This window comes from Scomber japonicus, chromosome 23 (genome assembly GCF_027409825.1).
Source record: "Scomber japonicus isolate fScoJap1 chromosome 23, fScoJap1.pri, whole genome shotgun sequence".
In the NCBI taxonomy this organism is placed as follows: Eukaryota; Metazoa; Chordata; class Actinopteri; order Scombriformes; family Scombridae; genus Scomber; species Scomber japonicus.
In genome coordinates this window covers 16538498-16559002 of record NC_070600.1, presented here as the reverse complement: position 1 = coordinate 16559002, position 20505 = coordinate 16538498, and the positions used below count along the sequence as shown (strand labels likewise).

The 20505-nt window shown below is 38.5% G+C and overlaps 2 protein-coding genes across 5 annotated transcripts; both read right to left on the bottom strand.

Annotated features, from left to right (window-relative positions):
• Positions 1–1982: 1982 nt before the first annotated feature.
• fam3c (FAM3 metabolism regulating signaling molecule C) lies at positions 1983–9162 on the bottom strand. Of its 4 annotated transcripts, none has more exons than XM_053343952.1 (10): positions 9083–9162; positions 8512–8570; positions 7656–7760; positions 7419–7445; positions 6944–7064; positions 6036–6094; positions 5154–5204; positions 4973–5057; positions 4741–4867; positions 1983–2954 (listed from the first exon to the last, which is right to left on the bottom strand). In XM_053343952.1, exons 2-10 carry the CDS (start codon positions 8525–8527, stop codon positions 2865–2867), a joined length of 681 nt encoding a protein of 226 aa, XP_053199927.1. In that variant the 5' UTR covers positions 8528–8570; positions 9083–9162; the 3' UTR covers positions 1983–2864. The 4 variants fall into 4 exon arrangements, with proteins under 4 accessions (XP_053199927.1, XP_053199926.1, XP_053199925.1 ...); XM_053343951.1 differs by having other exon boundaries at positions 1984–2954; positions 6944–7067; positions 8512–8565; positions 9083–9145; XM_053343949.1 differs by having other exon boundaries at positions 1985–2954; positions 6944–7067.
• A 932-nt stretch (positions 9163–10094) lies between these two features.
• Positions 10095–19907, bottom strand: si:dkey-159a18.1 (sortilin). The gene is made up of 21 exons (XM_053343946.1): positions 19591–19907; positions 19216–19278; positions 18764–18840; positions 18557–18653; positions 17820–17987; positions 17486–17559; positions 17168–17214; positions 16052–16188; positions 15876–15959; positions 15052–15112; positions 13346–13498; positions 12998–13095; positions 12797–12896; positions 12515–12689; positions 12163–12356; positions 11351–11543; positions 11105–11221; positions 10883–11024; positions 10685–10791; positions 10485–10602; positions 10095–10356 (listed from the first exon to the last, which is right to left on the bottom strand). Exons 1-21 carry the CDS (start codon positions 19861–19863, stop codon positions 10342–10344), a joined length of 2493 nt encoding a protein of 830 aa, XP_053199921.1. The 5' UTR covers positions 19864–19907; the 3' UTR covers positions 10095–10341.
• Between the last annotated feature and the right edge of the window lie 598 nt (positions 19908–20505).

Sequence of the window (20505 nt, the reverse complement as noted above, 5' to 3'; positions counted from 1 at the left end):
TTGGAGCAAACAGAAGCATGAGAATGACTTGACAGCAGGTCAAAGGCCTTAGTTCAGAGGTCAGGGGTCACAACGGGGCAATGAGAAAAGTTGAGGTCTTCAGAGTTTCTTTGAGAGGCATGCACCTTTGTTTGGTGGACAGATTTATTTTGGGAAGCATGCAGAGGGGGAGAAAGAAAAAAACCCAGAAAGAAAAAAAAGAGACTTTGGATGTTGTTCTATGCAAAAAATCATTCCGTGAGAGCACGTTATCCTCATAGTCCTGTGTTTATAGAGCTTTTCCCCCGGGCTCCCAAGAGATATCCCATCATTAGAGGTTTATACCATGGGATACATTCTATATTCATACATAATGCATCATATAGCGTGTCTTATATAAGACGAACTGGAGACGGTTCACTCCTACACCTCATCACTCAGTGCAGAAACATGGGAGCTCAGAGGAGGCTCAGCCTACACGAACACCGACGAACATACACTTTTGAAGGTATCACGCACACAAGCACATACATCTTGAACTGCATGAAGATAAACAACAGCACATTGATATGCAAAGCTCACATAACAGGTCACATGGAAGGGTCCACACTGAGAAAAGAAAATATACCATAGATACTGGAACTGCTGTCAAACAAATGCTCCCCCTTACATAAACACACGGGATATAAAATGTCAAAGGGATGGCATGCATGGAGCTCAGATGAGATCAGACGGAGAGCACCACAGTGATTTTTTCATTTACTGAGAATAAGGAAGAGCTCTGTGTTGAGGGGAACTCAGAAGGCCACTGCACTGGCAGAGAGACAAACCTTGAGAGGAGTCATGTGCAACATAAAGGCTCCAGTCAGTGTATAGACAAATATGTGTGAGAGTGTTTACAAGAGTGACTAATAGAAGGAATTATAGTGAAGTACATGTCAGAATGGTTGAATTACTATGCTGTTTGAGAGCGCAGATAGAGAGAGGCAGAGGTGTCACAATGTCAATATACACTGAGTAGGAAGATGGAATACTTAGGTCAAGGTAATCTACAGCAGCACACCAGTGAAAAAAATACATACATACTGTATACACACAGAAAAGCCAAATGTTCAAACTAAGTATTAAATACACATACAAAGCCACAAATCTCCCAAATTGACTCTCTCTTCATAACAGAAACCATTTTGAGAATTGTTCTTGAATCTCTTGTTTGTTTTGTGCAATGGGTAAAAAATCAAATGTTAGGGTAAATTTAACCAAATTCTTTTTTTCTTCAAAACAGGTCTCACTTATGCTAATTACTGCTGATAAAATCTCAAAGCAAAGCATGGTATGGTATATGATTATAGTCAAAAGTAGAATGACATAGGCCACTTATAGTAATATATTACTAAAGCACAGCTATGAAGGCAACATATACTGTAGATGCTACAAACAACAGGACACACAGGCCGACTTAAATGAGGCAATACTGCCCCCTGCCTGTCAGATCAAAAACAGTAATTCTGTAACTGCAGCTGTTGCCACAAATGATAATTTTCTTGTACAATGGCGGCATAATGTTGAACACTTAAAGAGACAATATAAATAGAGAATATAAAAGCAACCAGAGTGAGAAGGGTTAATATGATCCAGGGTGCAGATTGTGTTTGACGTCTCTATAGAGAAATACTCCTTGAAATGTGAATGATGATCTATGGTCCACAGCTATTTTTTCTGTTGCACAAATTGTGTTAGCTTATGACATGAAACATAAAAAAAATAAGCAATGTGCAACTTTAATTTCAACATATCAAAACACACATAATATCTAATGTCAATATTTAGAAGGCTATTTTAAAATCAGACCATATTAATGACCACTTCACTGTTTAGATTGTCTACTATGTAGTTACTGCTATTTAGAAATTCACGTGGTTAATATAAAATATTTAATATAGATGAGTGGATAACACAAGTGTGTACATATTAGTGGTTTTCTTTCAGTTAATCAGCTACAACAGTCTGAAGTGAGGGAACAAATAACCTATTCTTTGTTTTAAAGCAGTTGCTAGGTGGCAAGGTTAACATAGAAATGATTAACATCAAGGTTGATACTGATGCTGAATGCTGAGTGAACACAATGATGTTAAGTTTATTCACTGGTGATACTTATTGACAGAAATAAGTGCTTTCCACTGCTACATGTAACAAGTCTTTTAATCCAGACACACACACACACACACATACACACATTTCTAACAACACAATTTATTTTAAGAAATTATATTATCATTCATTAAATTAGGATCTTTTAAATCTAGACCCTCACCTAAACAAGTATTTACACGTTTCACAGTGAATTTGGTTCATTTGGTTAAAGAATAATGCAAAGAAATATATTCAGACCCTGTTAATAATAATCTTCTCAAAGTAAATATAACTCTGAATGGAACAAACAGAAACACAAGGTCATGTTGATTTAAAAAAATTAAAAAAAAGTGGGAAAAGGACAACGGGATTAAGGCAGGGTACAGGAGGCAATGCAGATTTGGTACAGCACCAAAAGTCTTGGCTATGACATGCATGTCCATCTACATCACCCATATCATATTACTATGTAATGGTATCCAAAAAGGAGGAGGAGTGCAATGTCCAAACTTCACTTTACTGCTCAGGGCAGACTAAATATATGGCGGTGACAATGTTATGCTGGTGGGCATATTTGAATAAAAGGCTTGGAGATGAGAACTGGACAAAGAACTTTCTCAGCCCAAACAAGTGCAACAGTAACAGTAACAGTAAGTCTCATGAGGACAGGAATGTCAGGAGGACGAGGTGGACGGACGAGACGAGAAGTGATGGGGCGGGGGGGAGTTTGACCATTACAGCAACAGCTCCGATCAGTCCTGTCTCTGAGGAACGCAGCCTTCCATCTCTAGCACCTCGGGCCATCCTTCAAATTTGTTGGTGTCTGCACTGTTCTTTATATGCTGAGGAAGTGAACACAACAAACACACACCCACATTTAACAAGAAATCAGATAACATTCCTTTTTAAGATGAAACAATGGATACAGTATCCTGGTCAGACAAACCCAAGAGGAAGGGTGCGACCTTTTTGTAAATAGATTATACTTCCCAAAAACTGACTTGAACAAAGTTGGGCTGTTTATTGCTATGACAAGAACATTAAAAGATCAGTGACACATAAATATAGGTTAAATCAGGTTATATCGTATTATGATATGAGACTAGATATTGTCTTAGATTTTGGATATTGTAAAATGGCATTAGGTTGTCTTCCTGTTTTTGAAGTCTGCACAACAGTAAAGTAATATAATGTTCTGAACTCAGCAGACTGTTCTAGCTGTTTTATTATTTGCCTTGCCTTAGTCATGATATCCACACTACTGAGGATCAAAAGGAGGATCAAACATCTCATTGTGTAATTGTCATTTTGTGAAAGTGCCAATAGTCATCCCCACAATATTGTCGCAGTATCAATATCGAGGTATTTGGTCATAAATAATGTGATATTAGACTCTGTCCATATTGCCCAACCCTAGCTTAAAGATTACACAAAATACAAGGAAGTGATCACTGACTACGGGAAAGCAGAAAAGGCTGAACACACTGGAAAAGGTCACATGCTTGGACATACAGAGGCGCTCACTTGGATCACCAACAACTCTGTGATAATAGGGAAATCCCAGGAGCACGTCTACTATTTGAGGATATTAAACAGAACCCAAAAACTGCTTGTGAACTTTTATCATGGTGCTATTGAGAGCTGACATACTGCATGACAGTGTGGTATGCCAACTGTAAACCAGGCTGACAGAAAATCTCTCCAGTACATGGTGAACACAGGACAGGATATCATCAAGACCCATCTACTGGATTTGGACTAAAATTAACACCTCACAATGCCTGCAGTGGGCTCACAGTACCATTAAACATCCATCCCACCTGTTCAACCTCTTGCTGTCTGGAAGGAGATATAAAAACATGTCAGCTCTAACTGTTTCTTTCCTAGAGCTGTGGCACCACTAAACAATGCTGTGTCAACCGTTATCCACTCACCCCCAAGGTACAATAACTGGAGTGAGCCCAGTACTTTAATATACTTTTTAGTGCACTACATGTACCCCCAGTGTGTAATAACTGGAGCACAAGCCCAGTACTTTAAGATACTTTGTACTTTATGTACCAGTCTAATGTCTTGAATCAATGTTTATCTGCCCTTTTATTACTTTATTTTATTTTGTGACGTGTACTTAGAGGGTTCTGCTTTTTCATTGTCTTGAACGATGATAATAAAGCTCTATCTATCCATGTATCTATCTATCTCTCTGTGTCAACCATTTCAGGCTGACACTGTCTTATTACAAATGAATCAAAATTCGTAAAAATATAGTAAGACAGTTGTTGTGATTTGATTAAATGGCATCATCAACACCATTATTCCTTTGAGTTGACCAAACAGATTAGATGTGAATGCTTTCAGGCAATTTTCTCAATTAATCAATTAGTTGTTTATTCTATAAAATGTCAGAAAATATTAAAATCTTATATTGTGTCAATCAAGTATGAACTTTAGCGGTTTGAGCTGATGTCAGGCTAAGAAGATGATGATGAATTTTCTGTCATCTGAATGAGTTGTTCCTTAAAATTGAAATGTTCACATTTGTAAAAAGACATGGAGACTGTTGTTGCTGATGTTTTCCTCATCACTTGATAAATATGGTATCACATGTATAATCATGGGTCATATTACCTGCTCAAACGGACTCTTGGTCTTGATGCCTTTCCCACCTACAAAGATCCAGTTATCCCGGAAACCCAGATTACTGATAGCTGTGCTACCCAAATCAGCAATTAGCTTCCTGGCTTCATCATTGAGTCTACGGAACAAAAATATGATAAGATATCATTTTATGGCCACACCGACAACAACTGAAGCAACGCAGCCAAATTCAGAGATTACTCCACTGTGAGAATGTCCTTACTTTGTCGAGGGATCATCAAATGAGGCCATCATCACAACTGTCCCCTCTTCAATTTCATTCAGGAATTTAATTAAAGGAGCCACCTCTACAGGGTGATACAGTAAGTCATTACACATGGGTTACACATGGTTAACACTGTGTTTCTTAATTAAAAACAAAGAGGCTTCTGAAGTATACTCACCTCCTGCCCACATATCATAGAATTGTGTCCTGTTAAGTTCCCCTGTTCTTCCTGTGGAGGAAAATGTTGTTGGTTTATTATAGATTTACCACTAGGAATGACTCATGTTGGTTTTGAAATAGAAGTGGCCATAAAGCCTTTGTGTGTGATAGAGACAGATAACGAAATAATATGATATAAAATGTCACTTTGGAGTAGAGCCAAAATGTGTCTGCTGTGCAAAGACTTAAGGCTGATTTATGCTTCTATGTAACCTCCACGCCGTAACTACGCCAGTGCCCTGACACCATCATGCACCTTTCGAAGTTCTGCGTCTCTCCATCGCATCGTGTTTTGTCACGGTGCAATTAACCTGAATGGTTATTGGTGTCTCTAGTCCCTTCCCAGGTATGACACAGACAATTTCACACTTTATTTTATGTCTAATGGCCACTTCTTATTTTTTCCTATAACAAGTATTTTAAAAAACTTGCTCCACAGCAGATTGAGTTACTTATTTCAAGTTTTGAGTTTCTGCGTTGTAATGCACATGACTGTCACACGGCATTGTTCTATTTATTAATTATTACTGTATATTTTTTGCTACCAAGCAAATCAATCACAGCCCTGGCGGTCTGCGTTGCCTCGACACGTAGTTACATTTCTGGGGAGGTGCATGTCAGGGGACGGCATAGGGGTTCACTGCGACGCAGAGAGCTCTGCGTAGGTACGCCGTAAGCTTGACGTCGACCCAACGTAGAAGCATAAATCAGCCAAATCATTTCTAAACTGATCCATTCATTGTAACAGTAGTGTAACAATGCTGCAGTATTGTGTTACTATCAGCAGCAGCTCCATTGTGGATTTATTTCACTTTAGTTGAACCCCAGTGGATGAAGTTACCATTAACCAGGGCGATGTTGATTCCTCTCCCAACATTGTTCTTCACACCGCTCATTAGTCTAAAAGGAAGCAAAGGTAACAATGAGAGAGTCGCCTGTACGGATATTTTGATATAGAAAAGCACAAGTATTAGAGAAAAGGACACTCCCTCCCAATGATGTAAAACAGCTGGTAAATATTTGACATCATAAAAGTTCCTGGACTTTGCATGGAGGTGTTTGTCATTTTCCGACATTCCTCAAATGTTTCTACACCTGCGAGTATTGACAGTGGAGATTATTGTTAGGGAGTGCGTCATAAAGTCAAACAAATAAGCTAGTTTTGCAACCACTGATTATTCTCATTAGAGATGACTTTCAATAGTAAAACTAACTATGGTTATTTTTCTAATGAAACATGAACTCAGAAAATTATTCAGCAATTATGTTGACAAACTAATCATTATAGTCACTTTTAAAGGAAAAACACAAAAGTTGCTGATTGCAGCTGCTCGAATGTGAGGAAGTTTCATATTTTATGCGTCATACATGACATTAAACCTAATTTATTTGGGTTTTGAACTGTTGATCGATTAAAATGAGAACTTTCAAGACCTCACCATGGACTGAAGGAAATTATTTAACAACACCTTTCTTATTTTCAGACATTTTATAGAAACAGATGAATCATTAAAAAGGAAATAAACAATAGTTAAATCCTTAATCAAAAATTGCTCATTTTGTCACAAACATTAAAAAAAATGTCTATAATAAACATGTTTACATGACAGGTCAGTGTAGTAAAATCATGTTGTGCTAAACTGTGTCCCCTTTACTAGACACAGTTAGGTCAACTGTAAAACAGTGAGCCCAAAACATTAAACAGTATAAGAAGTGTTTCTTTAGGTTTGAAAATGTCACTTTTCTTACAATTTGTCCTCCAAGCAGATTCTGGGTCCCACCACACTGGCTGCTCCACTCGTCATCTTGAAGGAAAAGTGTCCAACAGGACATGCCTTGGAAAGGCCACATTTGTGCCTGACTGGCTTCGCTGCTGTGAAGAGAAAACTCAATTTACACATCAAGGCGAAGGTAGCACAGTATCTGGTAACATCTAGCCTAACCACATACACCAAAACATACACAAACAGATGCAGACACAAAACAAAAAGCTACTGTTTAATTTAAACTCAAACATCAAATGTCAGGCTAGAGCTTAGATTAACACACCACTTGCTGTCCACTGCATTTCTACTACTCTAGCTGCATATTACTGAGAAAAAGGTTGTTATTACCATTCAAGTGTTATCTGGTATTAACAGATAAAAAGGGGAGGTGCATCAAAATAGATCAGTCACTGAGTAAACACCACACGATTAAATATTAATAAATTGACCATACTTACAGTCTTCATTCTCTGGCACTGATTTAGCTACACAGAAAAAAGAAAAACAGGGTGCTAAGTTTCAGGCCCCAAAAAGGCAAGTGTGACTATGTGTCAATACCACAAAATACCCTTTAACTCAACAAATAGATGTCTTGTTTCCTCCTTTACAAGCCATATTGTTTCATTTCCTTTTACAGCTGCTAAATAGTACCCTTTGGAGCTGTAGTTTATTAGTTTTATCTTGATAGTACTCACCAATCACATTGCTCAGTTTAAAATCCATGTTAATCTCAAGCAGCTGGAATGCCAAAAAGACAGCTAGGAGGAAGGCAAAGATGAGTGCAGCTAACTTCAAGATACCTGAAAAGTAAAAAATGAAAGAAATACATTTATGAAAGTGAACAGGCCAGTTCAACCATATGAAATAATGCAGTCATTAATACCCTTTGGATTAGAACCCAACCGATACTGGATTTCTGGGGCCATTACAATACTGACATATCAACCTATAATGTTATATACAGAAAATGACACCAGTGCACTGAAACTGTAAACTTCACTGGGATTTTAATATGTGTATATTAAACTTGAATTAGGAAAAATGATTAAATAAAATGTGGCCTATATATCTTTTTTTAAACAATCGCCACATATAGATAGATTGATAAATAGACTGTACACTTTATTCATCTCTGAAGTGAAATTCAACTGCAACATCTCACAAACATAAAAACAACAACACTTCCGGTCAGACAAAAATAGCAAGAAGAAAGAAATGCAAAAAAGAGGATGAAGAATTTTCAATTAAAATTTGAGTTCTAGTCCAGTTGTGGCAGATGTGATATCTGATATCTGATATCTGTGTGTGTGTGTGTGTGTGTGTGTGTGTGTGTGTGTGTGTGTGTGTGGCTGAGTTCAGGTAGGAGTTGATCTAGGACGGCATTAACACCGATACATCTGTGATAGACCAATATCAGCCGATAATATCGCTTGATGATATATCGTCAGGCTCTAATTTGGATTATATTAAACAACACATAAAGCCTCCTCATGATCTTGCAAATTATTAACATTTAACCTAAATGCATCAATATAGCAATAACACACTTACCACCAGCCCTGACCATCTTGGCGAGCCCCCTGCCACTTCTCCACTGCTAACAACCTGCACTGATCAAAACACACGACACATTTTTATGAATTTACAATTGATGTATAGGCTATGTGTGTGTGTGTGTGCAGATAGTAGAGGTATGGTGCACAGTTGCTAAGGCGACATAAGCGAGGATGAGCTTAGTTAACTTGAGCTTTAACTTTGTCACAGCTACTCGCCTACTAGCTACCAGCTGGAAGTTTGTCGGATGTTTTAAAAAAAAATTTACGTCACTGTAGCTTAATTGAATGAGTTATTACACGGCAGTACGCCACATGATGCATTAACACCACGTAAGATGAATGTATGCGGTGCACAGCTTGGAAGCTACACTTTCTAGATTTAGAGTTTAATGTAATAAAATTAACGCTATGTTGTCTTGTCTGCTGCGGTAACGTCCTCGCCTCTGCCAAACGCTTTGCTAACTGACACCGACATAATAACTCAAGCAAAAGAAAAGCGATAAATGCTAATATTTGTGTGTGGCATTAAAATAAATCCCCCGGATACATATTCACACCTAGCTTACCTGTTAAACGATATCTACAAATCCTTGTGGTGGCGTAAGGTGGTTTAAAATGTTAGTGACACGAGTAATGACAGATGAACTGACAAATGGAGGAACACCCAGCGAGAGGTCCCACTCTGTCGAAGAAACCCAGGACGGACGGGGCAGCTACCTTTGGTTTAGTTTAGTTCAGTTATTTATACAAATGTAATTATTTTGTGAGCCTGCCTATTAAAGATGGGACAAACACTTGTGCTACAGGTTCAAATGGTTTTATTATAACAGGTCTGATGTACTTTGGATAGTTCTGTCATTAATATTATTTTCTCCTCAGGGTTCATTAACTATCTTTACCATTATTATCATACATTATAGTAGACCACTCTACTATGTAACCCCATAAAAGGGTACAGACTGTTGTAAGGGGAAAAGATGAGTTGTTCATGAATGTATGGTCACATGTCTTGGATTATCTACCAGCGGACTTTAAAAAAAAAAGTATTATTTATTTATTTTCCTCCTTTTCCTCTTTATGATGTGCTGTACGGCTGTTTAGGGTGGGGGCATTGTATGTTTTTCTGTTTGTTTAAACTCAATAAAGAAGTATCTTTAAAAAAAAGAAAAAAGAAAATGACAGCAAAATGTTTTTTTTGATAAACAATAACATTTTGCAACGTAATAACAGGAGATGGTTGTATAAAGTACTATGCAGATTTATTTTTGAGAGTGAGATATCTGTTTCAATAATCTATCTTTGTCCCTGACGTTCTGCTTCCTACTCCTTCTTCTTCTGCTGCTCAATTTGAAGCAGGTGAAAGACGTTACAGCGCCACCAGTGACATCTGATGGACAAAAGCTTCACAGCAATGGTTTATTGTGTGTTAATCTGTCAGGGAATGTTTTAAAAACTGAATGAGCATAAATAATAGGCGACAGTATTTATTTATTTATTTATTTTACAAATGCACGTCTTCAGGATGGTGTTTTTTTCCACATTGAACAGAAGTAAAAATGTGATACGAAACAGAATAAAATCAAGGAAGAATTCACTGCCTTACACTATTAAAATTAAAATAAAAAACTGTACAAATCCAAAACTGAACACATTAAAGCAATCAAATGAAGTTAGTTCAATAAATAAAGACATTTAACCATTTCATGCATGTCATTCAAAACCGCATAACCTGGCATGGAGGGTGCTCCCATTAAAATATCAGGTCCAAAAAACATAACTGGCAGTCTTTTCAGCACAGTTCTGGTTTCAATCTAAAGTGAGTGGGTCATCCAATAAGATCCTGTCAAAAAAAGACACAAACGTGTCATGCATACATGGGGAAATCACACCATGTCAAACCAAATATTTTATAAGCTAAATACAATACAAAAGAAGTTATAATGTGATCTGAATACAAATTACTCTTACATCGTCTGAGTCCTGCAGACAGGCCGTGCCGTTGCTGCTGGTGCCGCTTTCAAGATCAGCCGTCATGCAATTGTCATCATCCTGAATCTGGAGGTTGGAGAAACGATACACTGGTGTCCTACAGACGGCAACATGAAACAATGGTCAGCTCATATGGTGCATAAAGTTGTACATTTATTACAGGTGTGTGTCTAGCTCACCTGTCTCTATAAACTGCTCTTCTGACAGCAAAGACAGCAGAAACTATAGCTACCAGAACGATGACTCCAGCTCCTGCACATACCAGTATCAACACCAGCCTCTCTCGCTGGAAAATACATACAGCAGCTATTACATTCCTAAGACCTTGAGCAATTGGTAGGTAAAGAGACACAGATTAGACTGACAAACTAACTTACTGGTGTGTCAAAGTGGACTGGAGACTTAGATCTGGCAGGTGGACCAGGACTGGGTTTAACACCACAGGGTCTGATGACTGTCTGTTCTGCCAGCTGTGGAGTGAATCCCCCCTCACACCTATCACTTGGGACCTTACGGTATCTACAAGAGAGTGAGAAGTGTGAGAGCATGTACAGGATGTACGGTATGTCTGTTCATTTAAGAAAAGAAGTGACCATTACCCTGTTGTCAGAAGCTCATCCTCCTCTCCGTTCAGACAGATCTCCAATGTTTTATTTGCGGTGCTGGGTTGTCTCACACACTCTGAAGTGTTCACGTGATGATAATAACCATAGTCACTGTTGAGAAGGACAGAAAATGGAATAATATCAATGCTATCTTAGTTGCAAAGACAAAAACATGTTCGGATAGTATCTGTGCAGTTGACAAACAAAAGCATGTCACAAAGAACTAACTATATGACTAACCATAAATAATCCTCTCTGGTGCACAGACAGGGGCTTTGTTTCTTCCTCACCACATAGCCTCGACCATTTCTGCATACAGATTGTTTCTTTGGCCTCCTGTAAGTCTCCTTGACACCCAGGACACAGCCGTCTGTCTCTGAGTTTCCTCCATCTGTTGAGTGGGCCAACCACTCTTCATAGTCCTGGTCATTACCTGAGGAAACAGATGATGACGGATCAGAGTATTCTCTACCTGTCTTTGAACATTTTTATGTAACTCGCTTGTTTAAATTTGATTAAAGCTTAAAGTTATGCATAATTAAGGGCGTGGCTGCTTACAGTCTATGTTCTTCACACAATCTTTCAAGAACGCTAACTCTTCGGCCCTGCTAGGAGGTGATATTAATCCATGTTCTTAATACTTATTGCTGTCAAATTTGTCATTTGACAACAAGGATCACTACAACAACCACAAAACAATATCACTATCATCAGATTCTGAGGGCAGGTCCCATAAATAATGGTAAGAAGCTAGTTTAGAAATTAGTTTTAGGCAAATGAAAGAAAAAAAGTCAAGGAATATATGCAGAGGAGCAAAGAGTCCAAATATGACGTAGTTTGATAAAATGGATGCCTTTTTGTTGGCTGACTTATATTTCCAAAGCATGCCATTTTGTAAAAATACAGATACAGTAGAAATTAAAAAAGAGGAACAATGTCTCACAAGTTCTTTAGTCATGGGTTGTTAAGATTGTGTAAACCTGTATATTTGCTGTAAGACTCAACCTCTCTGGAGAAAGTAGTAGACAGCATTATATAGCGTCTTGACTCACACTCTCTGGTAATGAGGCTCTGGAAGTCAATGGTGACGGCCACCCACATGGGCTGGCCGTCTTCCTCGGGCCTGAAGCCCCACACACTGACATTCATAGCCTTGGTGGCTGGCTCAGATGCCAGACCTGCGAAGAATAAGGGCTGCTCAGTAAAGTTGTAGGACTTCCAGCAACGTCCCTCATCTGTGGAGAACCTGGTGACAAGAAATGACAGGATATATCAAGTAGTGGATAGCACAGAATAATTTATCTAAAGAAAAGTACTGCTCTTAATGCTAATCATAGAATTGTACTTATTGCCAATTAATAGAACTGTTTTATTCTGTATGAAGTAAAAATATCTGTTCAGTACTTGATAGTCTTGACTTGTCCTTCACGCTGGGCCTCCACAGCCACAATGAGACCCCCAGAGTCCAAAATGCTGTAGTGGTGAGGACCTCTCAGAGTCCCCCTCCAGTTATAACCCCCATCTGAGGAAACAAACACATCTGGGTTCTGCGACGATGACAGAGAGTCACCCACAGTACCTGAAGGAGAAGAGAGGAGTGGAGAGTATGCCATGTGTTTAAATTTTGACCTAATTTGTTCTGTGTAACAAGAGGTCTTGCACTATAAAATGTATATATATAATTACCATGGGCTATAACCAGACCAATAGCAGTTGGCTCAGATAGAGGAAGCATGGGAACGATGTGGTTGTTGCGACTGTGTTCCCCATGAATATGAAGGTTGCACTGATGAAAAACACACATAAAAATGATTTAGTGAACACTGACTAACTTGAAGAATGTAATACTAATGTCCAAACCCAATTTTGTCTCTAAATGTAACACACATTTTTTACTTTCTCTCCACATTCTACATTCTCTGGCTTGTTGAGTTGCCTCCACGTCCCTCCTCTATTAAAGGAAATCACAGATCTTATACGGCCATCTGCAACAAAAAACAATGTTAAAGCCATAATTCATGCTATCCTTATGCTGTAACTTTAATTAAGTAAAGGACAAGGTGTCTATTTAGTCACATAATATATATGTTTTTCTTATTGTTAACATCAGTGAAATGATAAGAAAAATATAAAAAGGAGCACCTGGGATTCTTGTCAAAGACCACTTTGGCATGTGCCAGTCTCAATTGTATATAAGTCATTGTGAGCACAGAACACACCAGTGGAAAGCCCTACCTTCGTCTAGTTTGTTAGTGAGGTAGACTCCTCTCAGTGAAGTGATGTTGGTGAAATCGCTCTTCCTATGCCCATCAAACAGGTGGCGCTCCAGTGATTTGGAGAACAAAATACCACGGTCATCTGACGTGTACATGGTTCCAAAGTAGGTGTCTGGAATAAAACACAAGGTAACAGGAAGAAAGAGGGGAGAATTTTGTATCATCAATACATCAGTGCTACAATAACTGACAGCTTAGTATAATTTCTGTAAGCTCACAGTCCAGATGATTGGCTGTATGTGTTTCATGTACACTATGGTACCATCATTTTATGTTTTTCAAAACTGACATTTCATTTCTATTGCTTTCTTCTGCCAGTGACTGATTTTTCCTTTCCTTTTGGTCATTCCATCGTGGTTTCATCTTGCAGTGTCAGAGCTGCAAAGAACAGCGGATTCATTGATTTGTTGATCGAAAATTGCCAACTATTCAAATAAAATGCTTAGCTTTGAGATTTGTTTTTTTTATATGTCAAAATTCTCATTTTCAAACTTGTCAAATGAAATACTTCCTGCTTTATTAATGTGCTAAAGTATGCTACACTAAATATGTTTGGGTTGTGGACTTTTGGCCAGGACCATTGGCTGTACACCAAAAGTGAAGCCAAAACATCTTGATCACCCGCTGGTGGCTGGCTGCAGTATAAGTCCCATCCCCTCTGTGTTAGCTACTGGAACTTGAACCAAACTAAAAAAATCAAAGTACCTGTCAAATAGAACTCAAACAAACCAGGCCAATTCACTTAGACAAGTTGTAAAATTGTAGCGTAGAAGTTCTTGATAACCTTTTGTTCACTGTAGTTATAGTAATTTCTCAAATAGAAAGTAGTGATGAATTCTTGATTTGACTTGGTTTTACTGCTACAGCCCTGTATGTGTAGCACTTTAAACTATTTAACTTAGAACAGGTGATGATGCCCTGCTGACCATTAAAAGTTAACATAGCAGTCTTTATCCATCTATTAACTGTATTAGGCTCACACAAGTTTTAGGTAAAGCCATGAAGGACAAGCTCAGCTTAGGAAGGTGATGGTTTGAGTGTGTCTGTTTGTGTGTGCATGATTGTGTTACACCCTGATCTTAAAATATGTTTGTCAGCTTTTGCAGTGTAACCTAAATCTCCCTTCCTCTAGCCAACAAAAGATAAAGCCCCTCTACCCCATATCTCCCCTATTTATCTAAGCAGTACAAAAGTCCCATTGCCTTACCTTTACAGGACTAACTGGAGCACCAGTCAGAAAAAAGAAAAGATTATTATAACATGAGAAGAAACAGAAAAGGACATTAATGGGAAAGAGTATGGGAATGAGACCATAAAGTGGTGGGAGGAAGAGAAAAGTAGAGAAAGAAGAGAACAAAGACCAGGCAGCTGTACTTACATGCACAAACACACACTGAGCATGATGGAATGATTTGTCAGCAACACAGAGAACTTGCGAAACCAGTCCAGCCTTTACCGTTGAGCTTTTCCATTACAACAAAGGGGCTGAGGGAGCTATAAATTCAGTCATGTTGTGCTCATAACATGTGGATATTTGTGAATGTGTGTCAAGCATGTTTTTTAAATTAGTTTTTTGTACGTGTGTGCTTGTGTGTGTGTATCCCCTGAGTGGAAAATATAGACTAAGGGAGTGGGGTTAGCTGTTTTTGTGTTTTGGTTTGTTACCTCCTGGATTGTCCACGTGCATGAAGAGCATATCCTCATCTCCATCCAGGATGGAGTAAAACTGCAAACACACAAACATAATATCAAGGGAGCACATGTGGGTGAGAAAATCTGAATTTGAGATAAAAGGAAAAACTTTGTGATGACTAATTTAATCTTTGCTATAAACCTTGTCTAATCATCGTGAGAGAGAGTATGTTCTGTTTGTGCTGTCAGCAAGATGTTGTGGGCGTGAAAGTGTGCTTTTGTGGCTTTAAGTGCATGGGTGGGTGTTTTACCAGACCAAATGTGTGTACAGTTGGTGTTGAAAAAGGAAATGTCACCATTTCACTGTCCCAACAAACACGAAGTATGTGTTTGTGTAACTGAAGTACTTGGTTGAAGAGTTTAAAGCTTTCCAAACCCTTGGGTCTCACTCAAAATGTGAAATAACCATGTGACAAAGAAGATAATTATGTTAACATCTGCATCATAGGGCTGAGTATCGTTTGAAATGTTTCCATACATATGTGGGGGTTTGTTTATTGAAGAAAAGTTATCAAAAGGTTAAATGTCTATACACAAATACCTGCAGAGAACTTTGCCAAGATAAAATCACCTAAAATTGACAGAAATTTGAGTGAAAGAAGACGCTTTCTCATCAAGTAGTAAGTAATTAAGATAAACCAGCTTTGTTGCCAGCTTTCAGTTGTCAGGACTCTACACTAGGTACACATTTCAGTCGCTACCAAAAATGTCATATTATAGATTTCCTAGGCTTAGTTTTGTTATTATAACCAATAGACATAATGTCCAAAACTACAAAAATAATGTGTCTTCCTCACCTGCTCAGTGGAGGCTGAAGGGAGCAGTGCTTTACTGAAGGTGTCTCCTTGGTCCGATGAGAAGTACATGACTCGGGGGGCTCTCTGGGAGCAAAATAATACATCAGGTCATGAATAGTCAGTCACTAATTTATGGACAGGATAAGCATTGTGTGACGCTTTGTGTGACATCTCACCATATCTTCCATCACAGAGAAGAAGAGAAAGGTTCCTATGTAGCCAAAACTGTAGATGTCCTCATGGATTGTGGTGAACGTCTTCCCCAAATCCTGCGTCCTCTTCAGCTGTAAATCTCCCCTCTCCTCTGCTTCAACTACAGCGACAACAAGCAAGACTCTGTGACATGAATATTAGTGTGCTTCATAGAAAATATATATCAAAAAATACCTTGATAGAAAAAAAAACGATCTTATTTGTATGTTTTTCCTCTGATTTGATTTTTGCCAGATATCTTGTCTGAAATAAATCTTGATTTCCTGTTGAAGCATCTAATTTCTTCCACAAGCTCTGTGTAGGCCTGTTTATTCCTGTCCCCAGTACTGTTTAAATGGAGACACATTTTTAAATTCACATGTAACAGCTGTTGGTAGTCTGCTTCATGAAAATTAGTCATCACATCGGTTTGTGGTTAACAAGACTACTCAGGCTGATCATTTCCAAAATCAAAGACATGGCTACTGACATAGATATTCCTTTTACTCTCACAAACCATGTTTGGGGCAAGAATTGGGCATTGGGATAACTATGTAAACTACATGGAAATCAAAATCCATTTAAGCAGATCCAGAGCACCCTCTGCTCCCCTCTCAGACATACAGGTTTCTGAAAATTAGGAACAGCAAGGTCTAATTTTTGTTTATTCAATATGCAATAACAAAGTTTACAATTTCATCTCAGTTTTCCTACATAGCCTGTCATTTTCTCCTATCCTTATCCTTATCCTTCCCTTGCATTGTGTGTACTCTAATCAAACTCTTTAGTGTCTCCTACTGTTTTTTATGTTTGTTTGTTAATTGTTTTAATGACGGCTTGCTGTAATTTGTAATGGTGTTTTTATTGTTAATGTAGGAGTTTTATGAGATTTGTCTTGCATAACATTCAACAAAGCATTTGACTGGGATTTGAAGAACTGTGGGATTGCTTTCTTTCATAAAACACCAAAGAGGTTCAAATTGTTGTACAAAAGCTGTAAATAACTCGACCAGATTTTAAAAAAGAAATTGCCTGGTGACAAGTGTCTACTTTTTTAAGGTCTTTAGTACCTTGAAAATGCATTTTGTGCAGCCTCTCACCTGTGTCTATTTTACTGCAGCTGAAGAACAAATTAATGCCACCCCCCCTAATGGAAAGAGGAAGTTAAAGAGATTACACCAAACATTTCTATATAAACAGTTCTCACTTCTTTCTTCTCCAGAACTCAATGTTCTGCATATCATGCATTATATAATATTCAAAGAAATTAACCTCACATTTCAGTAAAATTACGATATGGTGTTATGATATTATTTGCAGAGTCTACAGTTCATTTGTAAACAAACAATCATTTAACATCTGGTTTCCTTTAGGCGCACTGGGTTTTATGTTTGGTTTTGTTTCCTGTGTATTCTCACCATGAGAAAGAATGCACTCCATCATGAACTTTTGTCCACTTGGCGCCAAAGTCCAGAGAGAGCCATAGACTGCCCTGCAAAAAGGAACAGAGGAGTGTTTACCTTTACTTTAAGGTGTGAGCTTGGCGTGTGTAAGTCAGCACAGACACATGTTAGGTACGTGCTGTCATGTAAATGCGTGTCTGAGTACAATTTGTAGCCCAGAATATTATACAGGGCAAGGGAGCCTGCTGTGAGAGTCCTTAAAAAGCAGAATAAACAGTCTAAAAGATGAGGAGTTGGGGAGTTGAATAATAAGAGACAAAGAGAAGAAGCTGTCAGCTGTGTGACTCACATCAATGCTGAGGGCCACGAGGTAGTCAGGGTTGAGGAAGTGGTATGTGATTGGTTGAGCTAGGTGGAATGGCAGCTGGATGAATTTAAAGGTCGCGCCGGCATCTGTGGAGGTGAAAATGATCCCTCCTGGATGGTCAACCACTGGTGTGTCTGCTGTCAGAATCACCTGAAATCAATTCAAAATCAAGTTGAGAACACACTAAAATGATTAAACTAAAAAAATGATCTTGCCCTAAACATTAGTGTCCAAAAGTTTACAAATATGCATGTCTGAAAGAGGAAATTAAGCAGAAAAAGATTCAAATGAATGAAAAGAAGGAAGAAAAATCCATTTTTTTGTAATTATCATCCTTACATTCTGCTCAATTCAGCTGAAATTGAAATGTGCAACAATTATACTAATGAGATAACTAATGAGATTTCATCTAGCTATACAAGATTTCACTACATGATGCTGGTACTGGTGCGAAAGTGTGTTTATATGTATGTCTATGAATAAATGACACTACGAGGTCAAGCGAAAAAGTGGTTTGACTGCTGCACTGTTGAACAACTGAGCAATATGTAAGATGTCTTCACACACTTTTGTAAGGCAACATCACACACTTCTCCTTGTGTAAGAACATGCTGCACAGTTCCCCAGCCATAACTCTAACTGTTCACTTATAACACACACTCATAAAAAAGAAAGCCTGGCGTCTCATCTTGTCAAAGGATGCCAAACCATAAACTTACAGAACTCCCTGGTCCCACGCTGACTCCAAACTCCTCCTTTATGAAGGTGTTATTGATGCGGTGGGAGATGTCATGGAAGGACTTCCCATAATCCGTACTAATGAGAAAGAAAAGAAACGTTAGGCTTAGATTTTATGAGTCCTGCACAGAGTGGAATGGATGTGCTGTTAATGTCACACTGCAGTTTCTTTTCAGATACTAACTCACCTTCTGTAAAGTCGTGAGGAGCCTCCTTCAAAGAAAGAATCAATCGGAGCACTAATTGTGGACAGCACTAGGATAACCTAGGAAGTGCAACAATGTGGTTAAGCCACCACGTGTGGAATAAGGAAGAAAAAGAGTTGTGATGCCAATTGAAGACACACTTCACTATTTTTCTAAACATGAAAGTATCTTCAGTTCGGATGTTTAGAAATAAATCTATGTTTTATCAAAAGCATACTTTAAAAAGCAAATTAAAATCATTTTATGTCTAAAATGTGTAACTGTAATAATGAAATTGCATGCTTTGCCTCAAATTAGACAAAATTCAAATAAAGTCTGAACTTTTGTGCATATATCTGAGTCAGACTTTAAAGTAAATCAAAAGAAACTAGCAGAAACCATATTGTGTGGATAAGGATGATCTGATGGGTGCTGTACTGTACTATGATACTCACTCCTGTACCATCGCCCACCCATGTGAGAATTACATAGGAGCCATCATCACCATTAAAACCTGTCTTTAGTAGAGAGAAAGAGACACACATATAACCACATCAACTATCAAGTCATAAAAATAAAACTCCACCTGTTACCCTACTTTTAATTTCCATCAGGCTGAAAGCATTTTTGAGGCTATAAAATTATTATAATTATTATTTCTAACAAAACTACTTTAAACAGTTTTCTATTGTTTTATCCTGCATTAGAAAATATATTGTTCATGTTTAATAAAAGTCACGAATGCAAGATTCAAAAGGTTAGATTGATGTTGTTTGATGGACATTTTCCTGTTAATTCACTATACAAACACATACTCAAACACACCTCACCTCATGTGTATTGTAATCCAGAACCTTGTGCTCGGCTGGGGTCAGGGAGAGCCGGCAGGAGGTGAAGGGGGGACCGTGAGAAGGCTTAAAAGCGCCTGAGGAGGTGCTGGTGTCCCTCCTGAAGCGTGTGCGCACTTGGCCCTGGCTATCATCCTGCTGAGTCCGGCTGAAAGTCACCGTCCTCCCCCCGCTGCTTCTAACATCTCTGCCCAGCACTTCAGAACAGTGAAGAAGGACGCAGACCCCACTGAGGACCACAAATCTCCAGATCATATCCAACGCCAAAAAAGTGGAACCACTCTGTAAATATGAGTATCAGTGACCGTGATGCTTGCCGATACTGACTCGGTTATTTGTGCTGCGCTCTAAAGGTAAGTGGGGGTGGGAAGTGCTTGAACGGGTCATTAACATAAAAAGTGCTGTGTGAAGTGTTGCGTCCTTTGCCAACAGGTGTTTCTGCCCGCATCCAGGTGACCGGGGCAGCTGGGAGATCTACATTTCAAGTCTATTTGATGGAAACGCACCTGTGACTACCTGCAACCAATGCAAGAGAGGAAAATGTGGGATTCAGTGTGGCTTATTTTATTGTGATATAGGCTACTCATTGATGCATAAGATGCGTTCAAGTGCAACAAGAATGTAGGATTTACGACCAGGAAGAAAAAATGCGTAATAGTCGGAAGTTCTCATAATTTCTGAAAGTAGGAACAGGCTTAAATGCAGCATAGCAGAACACTGTTTTGGTCTCTGATTTCATTTGCAGTAGGGGCCAATGAACACAAGAGGACGACATGTTTTACAGTGGTGCAAGCAGGGCGAAAATGTCTGGTGCCACAGTGCCCAAGGAAAAGTTATGCGCTTTTACGCACGAATACAAATACGGTTATTATCACTACATTAGAGTTTCTGTTTCTT

Bases quoted from the DNA above. Each gene is read 5' to 3' on its own strand.
- fam3c (XM_053343949.1), bottom strand. The intron at 6,095-6,943 runs GTAAGAAAAGTG...GCTTCCTTTTAG, and splicing joins ATCTGCTTGGAGGACAAATT to ACTAATGAGCGGTGTGAAGA. The intron at 2,955-4,740 runs GTAATATGACCC...TCACTTCCTCAG, and splicing joins CCAAGAGTCCGTTTGAGCAG to CATATAAAGAACAGTGCAGA.
- si:dkey-159a18.1 (XM_053343946.1), bottom strand. From the start codon at position 19,863: ATGATCTGGAGATTTGTGGTCCTCAGTGGGGTCTGCGTCCTTCTTCAC. The intron at 15,113-15,875 runs GTGAGGAAGACA...GTGTGTTTGCAG, and splicing joins CTTCAGCCTCCACTGAGCAG to TTTTACTCCATCCTGGATGG. The intron at 12,690-12,796 runs GTAATTATATAT...CTTCTCCTTCAG, and splicing joins TGGTCTGGTTATAGCCCATG to GTACTGTGGGTGACTCTCTG.